Below are 24,204 nucleotides of genomic sequence, written 5' to 3'. Positions count from 1 at the left end.
TTTCGGACAACTTTCAGGCTCAGGCGGACACCAGTTCTTGGTATAACCACCCACATTCCGCAAGCTAGTTGGTTAACGTCCTTACATGAAAATACATGTAATCACTATGGTAGCCTCGAACTCAGAGCTGCAATAAGACATATTGAGGAAACTCTGATGGTACATCTGTCGGTATAAGAATGCCGTCGCTTTGTGTTTTTTCACAATTTGACATTCGTAATATAGTGCAGGAAGTACAGAAGATGGCCCATTTCAGAAGCATACCTGGATCTTTTATGTGTCAGGTGTAATGCACCGATACACGGGACCTCGCTTTAAAGTCCCATCCGAAAGACTGTCGGTAATGTTAGGGAGGAGCGGGGGTCGAACTCAAACCCCTTGATTATATATACAAATGTATGTATTTAACCACCAGACCACAGATCCGCTCCTAAATAAATTGCAAGATTCCTAGATGTCCTTATGTTTATGGACAAGCTTCTGTCATTGCACGAAGTATACACCTATGTATGTACCTCTGGTGCATCTTCTGCTTCACTACATGAGGTTCTACATTTGACTGCCCTACTACTAAAATCTTATGTTGCAGTGTTTTTTTCTGTTTCAGTTAAGATCGTTTTTTCTGTATACCATGCATCACTTGAATATCAATACGGATTTAAACCATTTAGTGTACTCTCAAGGATCGTGTGTACTATATGAAACAATCATTGTTAGCCCGCCGAGTTTACACTGCTAACAAATGCATCATAACGCTTTAGTGTTAAAATAATTAAGTATGGAATTTAGACCACTAGACTGCTAGCACATTACCCTGTTAGCTCACCGAGCTTATACAGCTAGGAAATGTATAGTAAGGTTTTTATGTTGATTCAATTAAGTTTTAAAGTTTAGCCCGCTGGCCCGCCAGCCCGCCCAGTTCACACTGCTAGCCCGCCACACTGTTAGCCCGCCCACTTCACACTGCCAGGTAATGTATCATGAGGTTTTAATGTTGAATCAATAAAGTTTTAGATTTTAGCCCGTTGGCCCCGTTGGCCCGCCAGCCCGCCCAGTTCACACTGCTAGCCCGCTACACTGTCAGCCCGTCCAATTCACACTGCTAGGAAATGTATCATGAGGTTTTAATGTTGAATCAATAAAAGTTTTAGATTTTAGCCCGCTGGCCCGCCAGCCCGCGCAGTTCGCACTGCTAGCCCGCTACACTGTTAGCCCGTCAAGTTCACACTGCTAGCCCGCTACACTGTCAGCCCGTCCAATTCACACTGCTAGGAAATGTATCATGAGGTTTCAATGTTGAATCAATAAAGTTTTAGATTTTATCCCGCTGGCCCGCCAGCCCGCCCAGTTCACACTGCTAGCCCGCTACACTGTTAGCCCGCTCACTTCACACTGCCAGGTAATGTATCATAACGTTTTTATGATCAATCAATAAAGTTTTAGATTTTAGCCCGTTGGCCCGCCAGCCCGCCAGCCCGCCCAGTTCACACTGCTAGCCCGCTACACTGTCAGCCCGTCCAATTCACACTGCTAGGAAATGTATCATGAGGTTTTAATGTTCAATCAATAAAGTTTTAGATTTTAGCCCGCTGCCCGCCAGCCCGCCAAGTTCACACTGCTAGCCCGCTACACTGCTAGCCCGCCCACTTCACACTGCCAGGTAATGTATCATAACGTTTTTCATGTTCAATCAATAAAGTTTTAGATTTTAGCCCGCTGGCCCGCCAGCCCGCCCAGTTCACACTGCTAGCCCGCTACACTGTCAGCCCGTCCAATTCACACTGCTAGGAAATGTATCATGAGGTTTTAATGTTCAATCAATAAAGTTTTAGATTTTATCCCGCTGGCCCGCCAGCCCGCCAAGTTCACACTGCTAGCCCGCTACACTGCTAGCCCGCCCACTTCACACTGCCAGGTAATGTATCATCAGGTTTTAATGTTGAATAAATAAAGTTTTAGATTTTTAGCCCGCTGGCCCGCCAGCCCGCCCAGTTCACACTGCTAGCCCGCTACACTGTTAGCCCGCTCACTTCACACTGCCAGGTAATGTATCATAACGTTTTTATGATCAATCAATAAAGTTTTAGATTTTAGCCCGTTGGCCCGTTGGCCCGCCAGCCCGCCCAGTTTACACTGCTAGCCCGCTACACTGTCAGCCCGTCCAATTCACACTGCTAGGAAATGTATCATGAGGTTTTTAATGTTCAATCAATAAAGTTTTAGATTTTAGCCCGCTGGCCCGCCAGCCCGCCAAGTTCACACTGCTAGCCCGCTACACTGTCAGCCCGTCCAATTCACACTGCTAGGAAATGTATCATCAGGTTTTAATGTTGAATAAATAAAGTTTTAGATTTTAGCCCCGCTGGCCCGCCAGCCCGCCCAGTTCACACTGCTAGCCCGCTACACTGTTAGCCCGCTCACTTCACACTGCCAGGTAATGTATTATAACGTTTTTATGATCAATCAATAAAGTTTTAGATTTTAGCCCGTTGGCCCGCCAGCCCGCCCAGTTCACACTGCTAGCCCGCTACACTGTCAGCCCGTCCAATTCACACTGCTAGGAAATGTATCATGAGGTTTTAATGTTCAATCAATAAAGTTTTAGATTTTAGCCCCGCTGGCCCGCCAGCCCGCCCAGTTCACACTGCTAGCCCGCTACACTGTTAGCCGCCCACTTCACACTGCCAGGTAATATATCATAACATTTTTATGTTCAATCAATAAAGTTTTAGATTTTAGCCCGCTGGCCCGCCAGCCCGCCCAGTTCACACTGCTAGCCCGCTACACTGTTAGCCCGCCCACTTCACACTGCCAGGTAATGTATCATAACATTTTTATGTTCAATCAATAAAGTTTTAGATTTTAGCCCAATGGCCCGCCAGCCCGCCCAGTTCACACTGCTAGCCCGCTACACTGTCAGCCCGTCCAATTCACACTGCTAGGAAATGTATCATGAGGTTTTAATGTTCAATCAATAAAGTTTTAGATTTTAGCCCGCTGGCCCGCCAGCCCGTCAAGTTCACACTGCTAGCCCGCTACACTGTGAGCCCGCCCACTTCACACTGCCAGGTAATGTATCATAACGTTTTCATGTTGAATCAATAAAGTTTTAGATTTTAGCCCGCTGCCCCGCCAGCCCGCCCATTTCACACTGCTATCCCGCTACACTGTTAGCCCGCCCACTTTACACTGCCAGGTAATGTATCATAACATTTTTATGTTCAATAAATAAAGTTTTAGATTTCAGCCCGCTGGCCGCCAGCCCACCCAGTTCACACTGTTAGCCCGCTATACTGCTAGCCCGCCCAGTTCACACTGTTAGCCCGCTAGACTGCTTTCCCGCCCAGTTCACACTGTTAGCCCGCTAGACTGCTAGCCCGCTCAGTTCATACTGTTAACCCGCTAGACTGCTAGCCCGTTAGCCCGTGTACTTCACGGACATCATAAAGTTTTATTACGTGAAAATTGTTGTAATTTGTCTTTGCACATAAAGTTTTATTAAGTGAAAATTGTTGAAGTGACAACTGCTACAATATGGACTATACAACTAATATAGTATCAATATAAGAAAGTAACAATTGAAACAAAAGAAGTTACTAACAAAAATCTACTTGTTGAAATATACATTTTTGGAAACTAATATGTATGAAAAAAGTAATAATAAACAAAAATACAAATACATAGACGGGGGCATAATTAAAGTAACATTATGGAAACTGTATGCAATATGGACTACAACTAATATAAAAGTATCAAAAGAAGATAAAAGTAACCTTATGGAAACTGTATGCAATATATAACTAATATAAAAGTATATATAAAGGAAATAAAAGTAACAATAGAAACAAAAAAAGTTACTATCAAAAAATCTACTTGTTGAACTATACATTTATGAACAGTTATATGTATGTAAAAAGTAATTATTGATAAAAATACAAATATATGGACTAGATGGCCACAATAGCCCTGTATAGGTCACAAAAAAAGACTTTCTATGAATAAAGCAATTTTGTACATGTGTTCAACAGATTGATCAAAATTGAGATATTTGACTGACTAAAACATTGTAAGGTAAAAAGAGGCATAACATGGTCAAAAATATTTAAGGATCTATTGCCTTGTTGATATGTATTACCCATTTGATGATTTACAACTGCTTGAAATTGAAAGTGAATTATTTGATAGACTTAAAGGAGCTTTTGCCATAAAACTTAAGCCAAGCACATGTAGATGCAGATGAACATGTGAGAACAACATTTTGATTGGTGTTTTTTTGTTTTTTTTTTTAAATAAGCAAAATGTGTTCATTACAATAGTATTGATATAGCAAGTGCGTCTTTTGAGCCATTGATACAGCTTCTCGATGTAATTTGTCATTGGGCATAAAGTTTTATTATGTGAAAATTGTTGTAATTTGTCTTTGCACATAAAGTTTTATTAAGTGAAAATTGTTGAAGTGACAACTGCTACAATATGGACTATACAACTAATATAGTATCAATATAAGAAAGTAACAATTGAAACAAAAGAAGTTACTAACAAAAATCTACTTGTTGAAATATACATTTATGGAAACTAATATGTATGAAAAAAGTAATAATAAACAAAAATACAAATACATAGACTAGATGGCAACAATTGCTTTGTATGCATAACATGAACAAGAAATATTTGCTATGAATATAGCAGTTTTTTTTGTACATGTGTTGGACAGATTAACAAAGGTTGATGTATGTACATAGGAAAAGAACAATTGCCCTGTATGCATAACATGAACAAGTAATATTTGCTATGAATATAGCAATTTTTTGTACATGTGTTAGACAGTTTAATTAAGGTTGAATGTATGTACATAGGAAAAGAAATGTTTCATATCAGAAAGCATAAAATTCACATAATATACATTTCCATTATTGTTGTACACTATGATGTTAATAAATGGTATCAATTTGATGTCATGTATGACACAATTGGCAATGTAAAGAAAGGTATAATTGATAGTAATGCAAATGATTTGATGGTAAGAGAGATATTTGACTGTAACACATATATTTGGAGTTTAAAAAGGGTATATTTGTAGTAGAAGTCAAATCAGAGTTACAGGGATTGTTTCTCCAGGTGTAATTTGAGACAGTGGATAACTATTTTAATTATCAAGTAAAAAACAATTCAATAGTAAGAAAGTTTTTTTACTATAACTAGAAATTCTAAGTTAAAAAAGCATTATTTTGTCAAAATTGAGAAGCATGATTCTGTCATAATTCAGTTCGAGTCAGGGGTTTGTTTAACCTGATATATTTACTTACAAAAATGTACTTGTTGAACTATATATTAATGAACAGTAATATGTATGAAAGGACGGACGAATGGACGGACAAGGGTAAATCTAAATGACTTCCCACCCCCTGTAGTAGGGGTACAAAAATACAGCAAACAACAAACATTTTTTACCCAACAGCAGTAATTATTTATAAAAGTGTAATATCAGTCACAACATTGTTAGCGTTTATTACCATTTGGCACATTTTTGGTAAAGCAGCGAAGAATGAATCTTCTATAGCTTTAAGACTGTCAGGCAGGCTGGCTCCAGGACATAGTTGTGTGTATGCCACCTTCAATGCATTCGTAAATATTATAGCTGTCTTGACTTCAGATGAATATGTAAGTTGTAAACCTACTGTGGCAATCAAGGCCATAGTGGAGGGACATTTGACAGAATAAGTCTTTCCACATGTCGGGCACACATTGTCTATAGTTAATTTTTTCAAGTAACAACGTTTCTCTTTGCATGCTTCATATTTTGTGATGTTACCTAGCGACACCCACTCTCCTGTTGTGGTGCCAGGGGGAGGTGAGGCACTTTGATGGGCCGTCTCATCATCACTGTCCGTTATTTCTGTCATGTCTTCTGTAAGGAGCTGAAATGTTTCATTTAATATATGTATAAGCAAGGTATTGATTTTGCCAACATGCAAGCAAGTGATGTATTCATTAAACTGTTTAAGTACATCTAAAAGTTTGATATTAATGTAACAAGAATATGAAAAAAGAAGAAATATTATGATCAATATATCTTACCATGAAAATATTTCATTAATTGCAGAATTATGTTGTATTCAGTATACATAAAAGATGAAAATACTTAAGCATCTAAAAGATGGAAATACTTAAGCATCTATCACCGTACATACTGTTATTGTTGTGCTGTCTTCCCATGTATTCACTGTTGGTTTGTTCTGAAAGACAGCCTTCTCTCCTTTTTCAACGCTAATGCAGTCACCCACCTTTAATGCTTGGTGGGTGGTGGCGTGCTTCCCCCACAAGGATATTGGAATAACACCCGTGTTGTCTTTCAGTCTAACGTTTAGTAACTCTTTCTCCTCACCTGTTTTGCTAATTCCTATTTTTTGAAGAGGTCTGATCTATTAAAGAGAGAAAAGTTTAGCTTTTTAGCAAAATATTAACAATCGACAGTGTTTGTTATTTGACAAAATTGTGAAACAATGTCAAAGAACTATTGATCAGAGGGTTATATATTTGTGGCTAAGCGTTTTAACAACGTTTTTCACTATGTTTTTCAATTAACAACATATTTATACTTTTGCAATGACATTTGCTAATAAAAGGAGCAAACATCATTCTTTGAATACATAGGAGTTCTTGAAATCTCTTGCATGTAACAGTCAGTAAGTACTACATGGTATTCACATGTATATAATATAATTTGTAAAAAGTGTGCATAATATAGGCAATCCTACGACAATAGAACCCAGGTTTAGTGCACTTATATCTTTAAAACAAAGGGAAGATATAATAATTTGACAATAGTTTTAGACATATATTAATTTTATTAATACAGAACTGTAGGTACTGTGAAAGAAACTGCATGCTTGACAATAAGTCATTACTACATGGCATTGTTTGGGCCAGTGCGGAATTTAAAAATTCTGAGCACAGTCAAATGAAGAGAAGACAGTTAAGATTTTGATGTGTTTTGTGCGAGAAGCAGTTAAACTAAGATTTGTAAGTAAGAAGTAAGTATTAGTAGGAAGATTCTTCAAGTGATATTGGTGCATACCACTGATATGGAAGGCAGGAGTTTGCTGTGCAAATTTATTGTATAGATAAATACTGTAATCTCTTACTTTGACGATTTTGCCTTTCAATGAAACACGTGTCTTTAAAGGGGACGCTTTAATAGCTTCAACACTGTCTGGTTTGTCCAAGAGCACTGTTCCGCGTTGTCGCACTTCTGGTGTCACATTCACTACGACATGGCACCTCATGACTGTGGTGAAGTCTGAGATATATACTATGTTTTTTGCCAGCAGGAAGTCTTTGACACTGCAATGTATATATGCAACATTTTTAACGACTGTATCAAACTTTGAAACAGAATTATGCAAAGATAGTCAAAAATGTTTTGGATTTCCAAAGAATGTTGACTATTATACAAGTTTTCTTTTTTTTGGGGAGTCATATTTTTTGCAGGATTCTTAAAGAAATGCATGGTAAGACCGGACCAAATTTCAGAAAGTGTAAGTCTGTAAAATTGCATTTATTTCACCTCTAAGGAAGGAGGTAAGTGGTACATGACATTGAACTTGACAATATTATTTGTGACAAGAGGTTATTACTTACTGTATTGTAGTGTCATTTGATTTTGCCAGATTCACTGTTCGGAAGTACTTGTTGCTGATAGAACACTTGATGAAACCAGAAGCATCTGCCAGTATAGCAGTAAATTTCTTCTGATTGCCCTCTTCTTTCTCACATGCGATGATCTTTCCATATAACTGGGCTGATTTTAGGTTCGATCCAGATGGTATTGCTTCCAACTGGCTGATGGGTAATGTACCCTATGAATAGATGGAAACATAGAATAGTTGTAGAAGTAACAGTAATAAATTGTATTTATACACAATGTGATGACACAATTTTATGATTAAATTAGTATTTATTTTTATGAATATATCTTTTATTTTCATAAATGAAATACCTATAAGTCTAAGAATACGAATTGTATCAATGAATTTGGATTGTACAGAAATCTGAAAATACGAATTGTATCAATGAATTTGGATTGTACAGAAATCTGAAAATGAATTTGTAGAAGTGGAACAGAAGATATCCAGCTGCATAGTACTCTAGTAAAATATGTTTAGCACTAACTTGTTGAAACACTTATAGATTTGAAGGTTACTTCATTTGTACTGTTGAAAAAGTCAACAAATATTATTCTCAAGTTTAATATAAAACAATTTCTTTGTTTTTTTGGATATTGATTTACCAACGTGGATTTAGTGGGGAAAAGGTACTTTTGTGCAAATATTGAAGGTTTATTACATCTCAGTGACATGTATCATAACTTTGCCATGTCAATGAAAACATGCAAATTACTGTGCAGCTGGTTATTTAGAAGTCTGAAAATAAGAATATTATTTATATCAGTAAATAAATGAATTATTGTTTACCACATTTGAAAATAAGGTTTTCAATAATGGATTATAATAAATTCTAACACAACCCGCATTTTTCCCTACTGGACATATAAGAACTGAAAGTGTGTGTTATTATGCTATGAAATCTCTGTTTGACGTTCTATATTTAGACATGTGATGTAATAATTAAACACATGATGTAACCACTAAAAATGTGACATGCTGACTATTAATACGGAAACAAATCAGGCGCAATTTAGCTAATTATCATGTATGGCGGCATTTACTTGTTGATGTCATGTTAAAATCGAAATAATATTCAAATTGGTGTTTTTATTGCTTGATAACATCACTGTTTGACATTTGGATGCACATCATTATATCACTTTGGATACGTCCTCGTGATATAATTCCCCGCATTCAAACTCAAAACAGTGATGTTAATGAGCAATAAAAATACAAGTTTGGGATACATAATTTTTTAAGCAGAGAATACAAGCTTGGGATACATAATTTCTTAAGCAGACTGTAAAACCATAAGTAGAATTTGCATTTTTGGCATCTGAAAATATTCGACTTAACATAAAAGAATTGTTAAATTATTGTTTTGCACCTCTGAATATAAATGAGAAACTATATGTGTATAAAGTACAGGAAACAAGTGCTGTCACTGTAAAATGACAATGTCCCCAAACTCATATATATATATATATGTAAATGTTTCATCTGCAGGAGTGTTGTGTCCGAATGTGAAGCTGATCCATTTAGCAATATCAAAATTATGGCAAATGTTAAAGTTTTTTGGTTTGACTGACGGACAGCAGGGTTTTTATTTTCTAACAAATTGACACGAAAAGTCGTTGTCTTCCACTCCGTAAATAGCAAAGTATTCATGCCCAAGAAATTCTATTTTCTGTTTAAACTGGATCAAATTAAATATTTATATGGTTTATCAAGGATAATCCACAAATTGTGGTCCAAATGCAGGAAACTGCAAATACTGTCACAACATCGAGACTGACATTTTTTTTCTTTGCTATATCCCTTACTGAACGGTACTGTATCTGGAAATAAGTTGTCATATTCTTGGATATTTTTAGTGAAGTAATATATTTTGTATTTCTTATTATGAAAATGACTTTTATGGAGCTAAAGTGTGTCACAGATACACCATAATACCTATTGTATATTGTATTACTTTTTATACAAAAATGGAAGTTGTACATGGAAAAAATAGTATGCTTTCCTTTGCAGATATATATAAATATACACAAGTATACCCTGCAGTCAACATGTGACAGTTTAACTGTTTAAAATGAATTATCAATTGAAAATGAAGTGATAACTTCATACAGAACAGCAATTTTTGGGAAAAAATAAGGAATCTGACATATAAATTAAGTGTTCACTGATTAGCAGATGACAGTGATTGAACAGTTTATGCACTAAAATTGGCATGTATTTAAAGTACATCAGGAACTTTTACAAAAATATGTACTGCAAATACATTATTTAAGACATGAAAGCTGACATGTAGTTGTGCTTTGAAAATCAAGAAGTTGAAGTTGCACTTTATTTTTTAAAGAGTCAGATAGGCATGGTTGCAAATGACTGATGCGTAACAACCACTTGCTTTATATTGAAACTACTGTTATAAATACTAAGAATTCACGATATTTAGCATGTTTAAAAACATAAATAACATGCACTGCAACAGTAGTATATGTGTCAAAACAATAGGTTTGCTGCTTGCATGAGAAGTGGTACTGAATAGTTGTAGAAGCCTTCCATACTCTTTGACAACCAAGGGGTCAGCATACATTTTTTGAACACACAAATCAATTATGAATATTCCTTCTAACTTACGCACTCGACTGAGAGCAACATATGCCTGTCCTGCTTGGAAAATCTTTGGACCAAGCGATATTACAGCAGAGTCTACAGATATACCTTGAAGTTTATGTACAGTGCAAGCCCAACATGGAGTGAGTGGGAATTGTATACGATTGATGTATCTACCCAAGTACAGGTATTCTTGTGTATACCTTGTGATTGGAATGCTTCTGTCATGTGAAGGTGATTGAAACATGCGACCAATATTTATGTCATCGAAGCGAACAAATATTTGAAATTCAACACCATTATCCTGTAGTTCAATGTGAGTGACAAGACCCATAGCACCATTAACTAAACCTTCATTTGTGACTAGATTGCGCAATAACATTACTCTTGTGCCCACAGACACTTGTAATTCTTGAGGAAGGCCACCTGCATGTCGATCATCATTTGGAATTAACTCTGGAGGGACATCAAGCCCTGGGTGGACATCATAGTTCGAAAATACATGGTCAGACATAAATGTGTGAACTCTACTGTTCAGCAGACTTTGTAAATATTTGTTGTGCTCTATAACTTGCTTGTTAGTAGGGAATATATGTAGCAAGTGTCTGATAGTATTAGTTTGATGTGGAATCATTCTTGATTGGAGTAAGGTGACATTTTGTGCAGTCACTTCACCAATGCGTAGTCTATTCAGCAAGTTTACCAACAGATCATCACCCTGTTGTCGTTTATTAGTAGTTAATATGAATGGCGTAAAAAGGGGCCATAAAATTGTATCAGTAAAGATGTACCTTCCACGCACAGGTCGTAACTGATAAAAGTCTCCAAAAAGAATGATGTTATAGTTTCCAAAAGGACCATCTGTATTAGCAATTGAACAAAGTCGTTGATGTATGTAATGAAAATACTTGGTGGAAACCATACTTATCTCATCTATTATTATAGTATGAACATTAAGGAACAGGTGTCGTAACTTTTTCAAAATATAAGCTGGAAGATCATGAAAATCTGGTTCATAACCATGTTGTACTGGAAGTCTGAAGATGTTGTGCAAAGTGTAGCCTTTAATATTACGGGCTGCAACTCCTGTAGGAGCACACACAATGACACAATCAGATCCAGATTGAACAGGATGACATAAACGCAGCCATTCTACAATTGTTTGGAGAAGGAAAGACTTGCCAGTGCCTGCTCCGCCAGTACAGAATAAGTGCAACTTGTTAGACTGATTTGCATTCATGTAATGGTCTCGTAGCCCTGAGAAAAAAGCCCTTTGATCTTCAGAAAAAGACAAGATTCTGCTTTCAAGGGTGTCTTCACTTATTGTACATGCTGTTAGTGTGTGCCATGTGAAATCATCAGAATGGTCTGATTGAGAATCTACACTCATAGCATGTAAACTGTGGCAATCCTCCGTATCGCATGGTCTCTGTAAAATGCTGTATTCATTGTCACCAGTTGTTTCTGCTGTATCCAAGATGTCATTAAAAATGTTGTTCTGCAAATTGAGTAAATGGACTCTTCTGATTGCTTCTTCTAACTCAGTGGTCAATGACTTCACTTTTTTATAACTCTGGTCAAAATCATGGAAATGGGCCATATAAGAATACCTATAAGTTATATATGGAAAAATTAAGTCCAACTCAGACCTGTGTGGATAAAACAGTAATAAACAACTGTAATAATAGTCATCTGAAGTTTGCATTACTTTGCTAGGCTTAATGATGACAGATGTCTTGCGTTTTCGGAAGACAATATTACTATAAGGTTGCAATAGGCGTACTCTAGGGAGGGTAGAACAAGGTTTTGTAACACCATAATCTTTCGTGTACTCTGATGCAAACGCATGTAGACTAATACTTTCTAACTCATATGGTCTAGCACGGTAGAAATCTATAATACTGCTTTCAAATATGATAAACAAGATCAACAAGGAAAGGCGGCGTTCAATGAACGCAACCCCCACATGACCCAGCAACAAGAACCAATGGCAAGGAGCCCAGGGGGACCCCAAACAAAAAACAAAGCTTTTTCATCACAACAATCAGGTTGTAACTGTTCACGCTGTGCTATTGGTTTGACAACTTTGAAACGTTTTGTATATGGCAAAGTGTTGATACTTATAACAGTTTTTGATGAATCATAGAGGTGTAAACCACCTAGCCTATACATGGCTTCTTGTGAACTAAGCTTTCTTTTCTTAAGTATACATGTGCCAATTTTAATCAGGCGTTTCCTTAATTCCAATGACTGGAAATTTGAGTCTGAAAATAAAGCACTCAATGTTTCTTTCAGTTCTTCTGGCTCTGCTTTACATATGTACTTACATACATAGAAGGCACAGCTCTCAACATTACCTACCAGTTGAATATCCATGTTTGCACGCCAATGGCGCAAAATAACTGGATTGTATGCATTAACCCATAAGTCTGTGCATTCCCGCTCTGTCTCATAGAAACGACCTCGATGATGAGTAATAACATCTGGATGAAAACAAATTCGTGTTTTCTTGCATAGACGTCTCGGAAAATCAAATCGACATTCTTTTCGACCTTTTCTACAAGTGAAAGAGTGTTTATGCACTTGCAAAAGTTTCACCAGTTCATGCATATCTGAATCTGTTTTATTGTCTGGTAATTTTGTGCATATAGTTTTATTTATAACATTTAATATTTGCTCTGAGTCAACATCTGAAAAATCAAAACCCAAATCACTCCAGATAAATATATGCATGTGAGGTGAACCACGAGCTTGAAATTCCACCCTTGAAAAATATTCAAGGACACAACCTAAAGGTTTTTTTTTTTTAGTACATTTTTCAGTAATGAAGACCAACGCTTCTGGAAAGCTAAAGCCGCCATAAGAGGGTCATTTTTAATGGCACCATTCTCCAACAAGGCTTGAAGTTCGGGCCAATTATCATTACATGACAACGTAACAAAAAATGTTGGGGGACCCAGTGTCTTAACCATAGCTAACAACCGCAATAGAACAGACTTCCAATATGCAGCTGTACCTCGGATTTGCTTAGTAAACATGTAAGAGTTCTGCATTAAAACAGGATCAGTCCTAGCATTATTCAAATCTGCAGCAGTAATTGGTGTAAAACACCCATTACAACTTCCAATTGGTTTCTGTGTGCGCATGTAAGTACTCACTAAACTGGTAAGTACAGTCCATTCATGCTGATTTAAAGCAGACATGACGTAAGGAATATCTGTACGCCATCGAGGGTCAACATTGTACAAACGTGTTTGGAAATATTTCAAAATACTTAATGCACAGGGTCTGTCTGCAGAAATACCATTTTTTCCATACGGGAAAAGCAAAGGGAAAGCTTTCTCTTCCCCACATGGTAAATCTTTCAAGTTCACAGGCCTTCCTAAAGCAACAGGCAATGTACAAGCAGATATATTTGCAGACTCAAGGTTTGCCTGGTTTTCTGAAAGAACAGTATCTTTTAATGTTAAACCAAACTCTTCATGTATCATGTCCTGTAAAACAGGTCAGGCGATTATCATTACGTTATTAATGGGCAAAAAAGACCAATTCCCCAAATGTGATTACATCAACATTTCTTCATATAGAGGATTATTTTTTTTTCAACCATTAAAAGCTGCAATATTACTTGGCATGGATTCTTTACTGGAAAAGGATGACTGGTTCATTTTTTAGGGGGCCTTTCAAAAGCCTTACCCAAGTACAGAAAACCAGAATTGTGTACTTGATTGAAAATAGGACAGTTGTTCATTTCATTATCAATAGGAATGTTAAAACAAGCTATCCCTTTTTGTCCAATTTTTGACCACCTGGTAAACACCAATCAGAGTCATGAAGACTGGAAATTAAGCTAATCAACCTTTTTTTCAACTACAAATAAGTTTCTCAAGGCATCAGGCACATTCCCCTGCATCTAAATTATTACACACATATGACTGTTTTGGGATGATATTCTTTTTCAATTGACTATAGCACTTGCGACATAAAAAAAATTCATTTTGGATTTTATGTCCATCTTAGATGCTGTAATTATTACTCGATGTTTACAGTGTACAATGTCTTTTTGTTAAAAGGAAAAACATTTTACATGATGCACAACTTTCTTTGGGATTGTTGTATGTCTTTTACAAATTCACTTACAATTACTTTGACAGCTACTCTTTGAAATATTTGATACTAATGCAAGGGATCAGTCAACAAAAATCTTTTCCACAGTGTCACCTGTTTGGGAACAACAGTCAGAGCTATCAGTACGATTAGGCTCCATATTAGTTTGGAGAGTTGAATTCATTGTTCTGAAAGAACTTGCTAAAGATGACAACTTTTGAATGTCTAAAGTATCATTTATCAACCTGATATTGCTGAATGAAGTACTATTGTCACGGCAGTATGTATGATTTATTGTAGGCAATCCGATATTGCTGACTGAAGTACTATTGTCACGGCAGTATGTTGTATGATTTATTGTAGGCAATCCAATATTGCTGAATGAAGTACTATTGTCACGACAGTATGTATGATTTAGTGTAGGCAATCCGATATTGCTGACTGAAAGACCTATTGTCATGGCAGTATGTATGATTTATTGTAGGCAATCTGATATTGCTGACTGAAGTCCTATTGTCATGGCAGTATGTATGATTTATTGTAGGAAATCCGATATTGCCGAACTGAAGTCCTATTGTCATGGCAGTATGTATGATTTATTGTAGGCAATCTGATTATTGCTGACTGAAGTCCTATTGTCATGGTAGTATGTATGATTTATAGTAGGCAATCTGATAAATTGCTGACTGAAGTCCTATTGTCATGGCAGTATGTATGATTTATTGTAGGCAATCCGATATATGCTGACTGAACGTCCTTTTGTCACGGCCAGTATGTTTTAATGATTTATTGTAGGCAGCTTGATATTAACTGACTGAAGTTACTATTGTCAGGGCAGTATCTATGATTTATTGTAGGCAACTATTTCCATTTTAATACAGTTGCAGTAATATATAAATGGCATTTGATAGTATCATCAGTACTTCTATCATATGACTGAAAACAATCAGCACTTGGCACACTCATTGTCAGGAGTTCTATTCATGGAAACACTACCAGTCATCTGAACAATGTGTTGAGCCTGCATCTTTGGAAAAACTTGCTATATTTCAGAGGATGGCTGATTGGTGCCAACGTGGTCAACCACAATAGAAACTGGAGTTCAAGTTGAACATTTGATTGGGATATGTTGTTGATTATATGACCTAACATTTCCTGTAAATTTGAAAAATTCAAAAGTATTGCTGAGCCTTGCTCCACATGCCTTGTCCATGTACATGCACGAGAATGAGAATTTCATACATGTGATATGTGTTATGAATTGGATCATGCAAAATGGCAAATGTTAACTGACCAATAGTAAGAAGTGAAAAATCAGATGTTGAGAAAGCCAAAATCAGAGCATTGTCCAAGGGTGTTGCCAAGAAATTGGAAGGCTTGTCGAACTTCTTCATCATTGGTTGAGAAACTGCGCTGTTGTCCCATGAATTGTGTCAAGACGATGGTATGAGATGGACATCCTATAATTTTTCATACAAGGCGTACTGGGAAGGTCAGCAGGCATTAAATACACTTGTTGTCCAGCATACCTAGTGTTTCACAGTCCTTGTATACAAGACGTCACCATACGTAAGGATACTGTCCAACGTAGACGAATTCCATTCCGCCACATGATGTAGAGACGCAAATATCAATGCTGGCCAATGCAATAGCAGTACACTGAAATCCTGCATTATTGCCAAACCGTAATGGACAACCCTGATGAAACGTCGCTCTTACTGTAGATTTTGGGCATGTTTCATGAAAATCATACGGTAAAAACCATTAATAAAAACCCCAAATGGATAACCCAAACCTAAAAATGTTTGGATCTTTTCTCCCATTTCCTCTTTTTGGGCCCTACTGTTCCCCAACCGCTACCCACCCTTTTAAACTTTATAAAGTCAAGCGGGAAAACCCCCAGCTTTAAAAATTTCCGCGAACCCCCGATGCCCCTGATTGGAAAAAAAATCCCCTGTCCCCAAAAAAATTTTAGATAACAAAACAAATTTTTGCTAAAAATAGTTTTATTTTCGGTCGTTTCCTTTAATATTTTTTAAAATATCTTTTATTTTTCGGCCGTTTCGAAAATATTAAAAATTTATTTTTTATTTTTTTTATTGTCCCTTTTTTGTTACAAATTGCTCCCAAAGGGATTTATGAAAGTATTAAATTTATTCATTGTTATTATTACTTCGTAAAAAGTAATTCAGGTATGAAAGATGAAAAATAATTTTGACTACGATCGTTTTTTTTCCAATGATTACTATGAATAAGAAACGAACAAGGTCAAAAAACATATCATTGTTAAAGGCAGATGAGGATTATTTACATTTTTTACATTTTTGGAAAGAATTAAATGCCAGTAGTTTTGTATTAGATTTGATAGAATTAGGTTATAAAATTCCTTTTTACACTGTGCCTCAAAGAAGTTTTGTAAAAAATAACAAGTCTGCATTACAGGAATCTGAATTTGTTTGTGAAGCTATTAATGATTTGTTAGATAGAGCATTGATAGAAAAATGTGATTCTTCTGGTCATATTTTATATTATAAATTTTGGTTCTGCCGTTTGGTCTTTCTTCAGCTTGTTATGTTTTTACAAAACTGACAAGGCCGCTTATCTCAAAGTTGAGGGGTGAAGGCAAGTTTGTTACTATGTTTTTGGATGATGGTTTTTGTTGTAACCATTCATATGAGAGTACGTTTAAAGTTGGGGCGGAAATAAAGCATGATTTATTGTCTTCCGGGTTCATACCTAATGCAGAAAAGTCGGTGTGGTCACCGGTTTAAAATTTGGTAATTTTATGTATTTTGTTAAATTCTAGTGACGGCAGGATTTTTGTACCCGTAGAAAAAATGCTCAAGGTTAAAAATACAATAGCCGATATTTTTACGTCGCTTAATGTACACAGACGCGTAGGCGTGAGAAAATTAGCACGCTGAGTAGGTCAAATTATTTCAATGTCAATCGTGATTGGTCACTTGACTCAGATAATGACACATTGTTTAAGTATCGATATAGTAAAGGCGTTTAGTTTGGATTCGTATATTACTTTATCAGAGGAAAGTTTGTCTCAGATTGATTTTTGGCAGAAGCATTTGGAATGTATAAATGGTAAAGATATTTATGAATCACACAAATGTACGAAAATTGTATATTCTGATGCAAGTAGTACTGGCTATGCTGGGTATATTGTAACAACAGCAGATGGTGTTTCTCATGGTATTTGGTCTGTAGAGAAATCTGCTAAGTCCTCTACATGGCGCGAACTTGTCGCAGTCTATAGGGTTCTTAAATCAATGGTACATTTGCTTGCATATCAGAGAGTAAAATGGTTTACAGACAATCAGGGCGTAGTTTCCATAGTTTCTAAAGGTTCTATGAAATCAGATCTTCAATCATTTGCAATGGCTATATATAAAATTTGCATGATAAATTCTGTTGTTTTGGATATCGAATGGATACCGCGTTATGAAAATGAGAAAGCTGATTTCTTGTCTAGAATTTTAGACTATGATGATTGGGGTATTTCATCATCACTTGCGCTTGCTCTGCAAAATGAATATGGTATTTTTGAAGTAGATTGGTTTGCTTCGGAGCATAATGCTAAAGTTTCTAAATTTTACTCTCGTTTCTGGAATCATTCGTCTCATGACATTGATGCTTTCACAGCATTTTGGGGTGATAGTTTTGGCTTGTTTGTGCCACCAATAAGTATCATTGACAGAGTCTTAAGAAAAATGTCTGTTGATAAGGCAAAGGGGATATTAGTTGTACTTTTATGGAAGTTAGCGCCTCTTTGGCCTCTTCTTTGTCCGCATGGACAGTTTATAAAAGCCATTATTAATTGGATAGATTTGCCAGTAGGTAAAAAAAAATATGTAAGCTGTAAAAATGGCAAAGGAATTTTTGGAAATATGAATCTAAAATTTCGAATGTTAGCATTATATGTTGATTTTACACATTTATTGTGAGATTACACATGTATATAGGCGGGATCGCCTACAATCAGTTTTGATAGCCGATCTGGTATCAGACGGCCGTTTTTGACATGCGTATCGCTAGTCAAGTGTTTATGTAATTACATGTATTGTTTATAGACTGTTGTATTTAGATGACACATGTTTATTATTTTTTCTTTTATAAATATGTTTTTTAGTGTCACAAAGATGCGATAAAAGAGCTTCCGGAAGTCCTGGCGGGCAAAGTGGAACTACTCCCGGATATTCTCTTATTGTCACGTGCATCTGGAACTAGTCGGAAGTATGAGTATGGATTTAATCGATGGAGAAAGTGGGCTCTTAGTAACGGTTTGGGGAGTGGGGATATTTTACCTGCCAGTGCATTTCCGGTTGCACTGTATCTAACATCTTTAATTCAGTCTGCAAATAGTGCAAGTCCAGTGATTAGTGCTTATTATTCTTTAAAATGGTTTCATGATATTAATGGTGTGCGTTCTCCAACCAGTTCTTCTTTAGTTACCAATATCCTTGAGGCAGCTAAAAGAATTTTAGCAAAACAAACGGTTCAGAAAAAAATTATGACTGTAAAACTTCTTTCCGCTATGTATGATGGGTTTTTTAAGGGCCTTAGGGATTTTAAAAAACATCAGCGAAAATTTGTGCTAGTTTTTTGGGGGTTTTTCATTTTTTTTCCCAAAAGCGCTAAATTTGTTAAACTTTTGTTTTTTCCGATCATTTATTTACCAAAAACTTTTTTGGAAACTTTTTTTTTTAAAAGAAACCCCCAGATAAATATAGAGAGGGTTTTGGATTTTTGATAGCTAAAAACAGTAAAAAAGGGGTTATCCCGGGTTTTTTAATTTTTAAAAAATATTTTAAGATGGGCAAATTTTTAGATTAAAAGGGGTTTTTTTGTTTTGAAATTTAGAAGACTGGGAAAGGGATTTAAAAAAAAAGGACATTAAAAACCCCCCAATGTCATATACTAATTTTAAAGAGATAAATTTAGTTTTAGCTTTCATGCCGCATGTAAGTGACATTTCTAAATATTGCCTGCATTCGTTAAGGGCAGGTGGAGCTTCAGCGGCGGCAAATAATGGAATTAAAGACAGAATGTTTAAACGTCATGGTCGCTGGACAAGCGAAAGTGCTAAAGACGGTTATGTTAAGGATAATTTAAGAGAACGTTTGTCAGTGTCTTTATCATTAGGATTGTGAATGATTGTCATATTCTTTAATATGCATAAATATGTTAGGTATATTTAAATTTATAAGCTAAAGTTTGATTTATAGAATGCATTAATGCTTACCCGCTCTTTTTGAATTCAGCCGGTTGTCCAAGTGATATATACAAATTACAAGTTTAGTAATTCATTTTATTTGTTTGTCTTTATTTCGGAAATATGGTGGTTGAAGGGAAATGTAATTTTCTAAGTTTGAATGCAATGAATTAGTAGAAAATTAATTTCCCTTTGTCCGATATATATTTCCGATAGGTGTCGCCAGTATTATGATGCACGAAGTTTACGTGCTTGAATAAGTAAGTGTATATCGCTCATTCAGCTTTGGGCAGCCGGCTATACAAAAACGTATTTTTTAGGGTAATATTCTATTGTATTTCATAAGAGTATTCAGTGGATTTTGATATAAGATCATGTTTCATATACGGTATATTAATCTTATAGTCAAATATAATAATGTATTCATTAATTATGAATTATGTAAATGTGAATATATTGTACCGGTTCAGCCGGTTGTCCAAGTGCCACATACAAATTACAAGTTCAGTAATTCACTTTATTTGTTTGTCTTTATTTCGGAAATATGGTGGTTGAAGGGAACTACGGTTATATATGAATTACAACTACAGTTATATCTAAATTGCAACTACATTTATCGTTTAACGCATCAGTGTATACAAGTACATCAGGTATAATTAAGTTATTGATATAAATTTTAATTTCTGTTTCAACATCTTGAATAATTATGTGATTCTTTTCTTGTTTCTAACATAAGTTTGGAACAAAGATATCATAATGAATATTATTATTTGTGCATTTCAATAAACTTGATTATCAAAATCCGTTACCAGCTTTCGAAGCATCTGTCACATCAACCACTACCCATCCTTCCGGTGAAATCAATTAACAGGAGTTTGCATAGCCAGCCAAACAATGAACTGGACACGGTGAAACTCAGATATTCCGTAACAAAACCAGGGAACAGACGTTAAGGTAATGGAGATATTTTACCCTTGAAAGAAAATAAGAAGGCACATGTATAATATCCTCATATACACAACTGAAAAAGTTCAACAAAGCATCAAGAAAAATGACAGTATAATCGCCACACACAGAAAAATATCAAATGAACATCATTAACTTATTAAAGATTAAAACTGTGAGACAAGGATGTCAATGCGATTTATATGTTTGTTTAAGGTCTACTTTGTCTATTTTGTCTATAAATTAACAAATACTAGTAGATGTATTTAATAGGTGAATTAAATCAGTTTCTGATCTGTTTTGATAGAAATACTTGCTGTCATATACTGACATTCCTTTATAAACAACATAAACTACCAATGTAAAATATATACTTTTTAGAAAGTTGTATCTACTGACAAAGTAAAATATGATGCCTTTCACTAATAAAATCTACTGTAAAATGTAAAATATAACACTTTGCATTAATAGTATCTTCTGTCAATGTCAAATATGACACCTTACGTATATAGTTTCTCCTGTCGATGTAAAATATGACACTGCGTATATAGTATATTCTGTCAATGTAAAATATGACACCTTACATAAAAAGCAACTGCAAATATAATATTTGATAACTAAAATTAATATGATCTACTGTCGATTTAAAATGTGTTACATAAATAAACAAGATCTATTGCCAATGTAAATAATACCTAACATAAACAATATATACTGCCAATGAAAATTTACATAAACGGTATCTACTGTCAATGTAAGTGATGATTCCTTATATTGATGTGGTATTTCTGTGCTTGGTGTCAGGGGACCATTTTGTAGTTTAATATTGATCAAGATGTCGGCGGTCGATTAAACATTAGCACTAGTGCGGGCATCATTATATTCTTTTGGATTTCTAAGATTAAATGTTTTTTCCGTTATGTACACTTTTTCTGAATGAGAGTGTATTTAAATGGGTTGGTTCACAGAAACATTTAATCGTATTAATCATTATTTTCGCTATATTTTACACTTATCTTACAGTACATTTATTGGTTTGGCATCTGGCTAGAATGCATTCCCGCAGTACGTTTATTTGTCATTTCAAGTTTTCGTCCATTTCATTTTTGTCTAGACAATTCAATCTACACATGGGCACTTTTTAGTATATTTTTCCATATATCAGCTTTCTGCCAAACCAATAATAGGTCTCAACACAATAGAATAGATAAGCGAAAACGGCACATACCAGTTTAAACAAACTCCATTTTTCCGCTTATCCCCTTTATATGTAAAAAATCTGAACCAAATTTGATCCCTCGGAAGCAATAATCACAACCAGAATTACAAAGATAAATTGGGAGACTCCCCGGTTTTGAATTGAGGGGTAATGAATAAAACGTGCCCAACATCCCTCACCCGCCCCTAGCACCGGCTTTTAAGCCGGGGACTCCAATTTCTCAACACTTAATAGTGGGTGGGGATCAATAGATCCCGAAGGACCAGAAAATTTATAACAACACTGAAGTGAAGTACGGGGCAACTTTTTACAGCTGCCACACAGCACTTGACACCTGCTGTTGTGAAGTATAAAAATCTGGAAGCAAAGTTTTTGCACTTGTATCCGACTACGAGTATAAAGCAAACAATTAGTTATATTTAAGATTATTTAAAGACTCTTACATGATGACATGATTATTTATTCAACACAACGTTCGAAGATGTGTACATACACTGTACACAGATTGGCATTATTAAGGCTTTATATAACCGCGATGTACATAGATTGGTTTTATTAAGGTTTTACATAACGGCGATGTACATAGATTGACATTATTAATGATTTATATAACCGCGATGTACATAGATTGGTATTATTAAGGTTTTACATAACGGCGATGTACATAGATTGACATTATTAATGATTTATATAACCGCGATGTACATAGATTGACATTATTAAGGATTTATATAACCGCGATGTACATAGATTGGCATTATTAAGGATATATATAAAGTAACACTGAAGTATAGTACGGGGCAACTTTTTGCAGCTGCCACACGGCACGTGACACCAGCTGTTGTGAAGTATAAAAATCGGGGCCACAAAAACTGTTAATTCGTTTCTTTCGCTAGTCAGCAGTTCCAAATGTATTTTCATTCTGGGTTATACAACACTTGAAAAAAGTGCATTTGATATCCACTCAATATTTACCAAATCTTGATCTCGCAGTGATACAAAACAAATCACCCTTATGTTATGATATGTACATATAACTCGTTTTTGGCCGTCTTTTGAAACAAATAAAAAACAGTTTTATTATTATTTTTTTTATTATTGCACAATACGAAAAAAGAAAAATATGCAATATATGGAATAATTATTTCATTAAAGTTCTGTCCACGCAGTTATAAGCAATAATAATATTGACGCATTTGTTTGCAAATGCTTGAAACACAACCAAAATGCGCTTGAACAAAATATTTTTGTGAATTGAAACTTTAATTGAAACATGTTAATTAAACCATTTACACAAGATTGACATAAAGGGCCTGTTTATATCTTGATCAGAAGCCCAAAACCGAGTGTATCCTAAACATTGCCTTACGGAATGGACATATTAAAAAAATCAAAGTAACATACAATAGAGAGAAATAAGAATCCCTAAAGAAAGCCCAAAAACACAGCAAATTTAAAATTTGAAGGCTCGGTTTGATTGAGCCTGTTCATGGATGGTACTGTCAAGTGCAAACTACCGTCCATGCCCCCTAGCACCGGCTTAAGTAGAATTCAACATTTAACATGAACTGGTAAAATTTAGAATTTCGAAACATCCGCAGACGTGTTCATATGGCAGTTATCATGGAACCTTCAATGTGACACGTTAGTGGTATTCCATGAAAAGCGGCATTTGGTCCCCAATTGGAAAAATGGAATTTTGAAAGGGGATCTCAGGTTATGAAGCCTGCATATCACCGATATGACGTCAAAAGACAAATTTAAAAAGCAGGCCACATATCCTTAGGGTGATTCAACAGTATTCAAGTTAGGAATACTGGAAACACCAAACAAGAAAGATGCCTAATAGAAAAAAAAAACAAAAACAAAAAAACACAAGCACAGCAATTATGTCGTGCTGAACGATCTTTCAGGATCTGATATATAACATCCCTGATTGAATGTACGGGCGACTTTTTACGGCCTCCACACAGCACAAACAACGCTGTGGCGATACAATAGAAAGAAATAAGAATCCCTAAAGAAAGCCCAACACGGCAAAATTGAAAATGTTGCAGGCTCGGTTTGACAAACCCACTTTGTAAAACCTCGGTTTTACAAACCTACTTACCTGTAGGAAATACGTGGCGGTGTTTTAGATATTCATAACTCGGTAGCCATTCTGTTTGCAACCATTTTTCGCGCATGAACAAAGTAATACGCGTACTTATAACACTCAACAAGAAGCAATTATTTGATTGGTGCTCAAGGGCAAGGGAGATAATCTCGCCAGCGACAAAATTAATTAGTGTGTGATTTACTTTCCTTTACCTTTTTATAGTAATATAACGACAAAAATGCAGTCCGTTTGTTTGGAACATGCTGATTTAAAGTGAGAATAACACTATATGTTAAGTGACTTATGAAATGAAATAGTTTTCCAGTCA

At 35.6% G+C, this 24,204-nt stretch overlaps 1 protein-coding gene across 1 annotated transcript; it reads right to left on the bottom strand.

The window, feature by feature from the left end:
* Positions 1-3,454: 3,454 nt before the first annotated feature.
* On the bottom strand, positions 3,455-7,914 carry LOC132759280 (uncharacterized). The gene is made up of 4 exons (XM_060751023.1): positions 7,642-7,914; positions 7,146-7,344; positions 6,192-6,422; positions 3,455-5,918 (listed from the first exon to the last, which is right to left on the bottom strand). The coding sequence occupies exons 2-4, from the start codon at positions 7,284-7,286 to the stop codon at positions 5,469-5,471; spliced, it is 822 nt and encodes a 273-aa protein (XP_060607006.1). The 5' UTR covers positions 7,287-7,344; positions 7,642-7,914; the 3' UTR covers positions 3,455-5,468.
* Between the last annotated feature and the right edge of the window lie 16,290 nt (positions 7,915-24,204).

The sequence above is a fragment of the Ruditapes philippinarum genome, unplaced genomic scaffold (genome assembly GCF_026571515.1).
Source record: "Ruditapes philippinarum isolate M1 unplaced genomic scaffold, ASM2657151v2 ctg7866_1_1_1_1, whole genome shotgun sequence".
NCBI lineage: Eukaryota > Metazoa > Mollusca > Bivalvia > Venerida > Veneridae > Ruditapes > Ruditapes philippinarum.
Note: the sequence above shows the minus strand (reverse complement) of the source record. Positions and strands in the feature narration are given on the sequence as shown.

Coding starts and splice junctions, on each gene's coding strand:
- LOC132759280 (XM_060751023.1), bottom strand. CDS start 7,286: ATGAGGTGCCATGTCGTAGTGAATGTGACACCAGAAGTGCGACAACGC. Junction 6,423..7,145: donor TGAAAGGCAAAATCGTCAAA/GTAAGAGATTAC, acceptor TCTCTTTAATAG/ATCAGACCTCTTCAAAAAAT. Junction 5,919..6,191: donor AAGACAGCACAACAATAACA/GTATGTACGGTG, acceptor GAAACATTTCAG/CTCCTTACAGAAGACATGAC.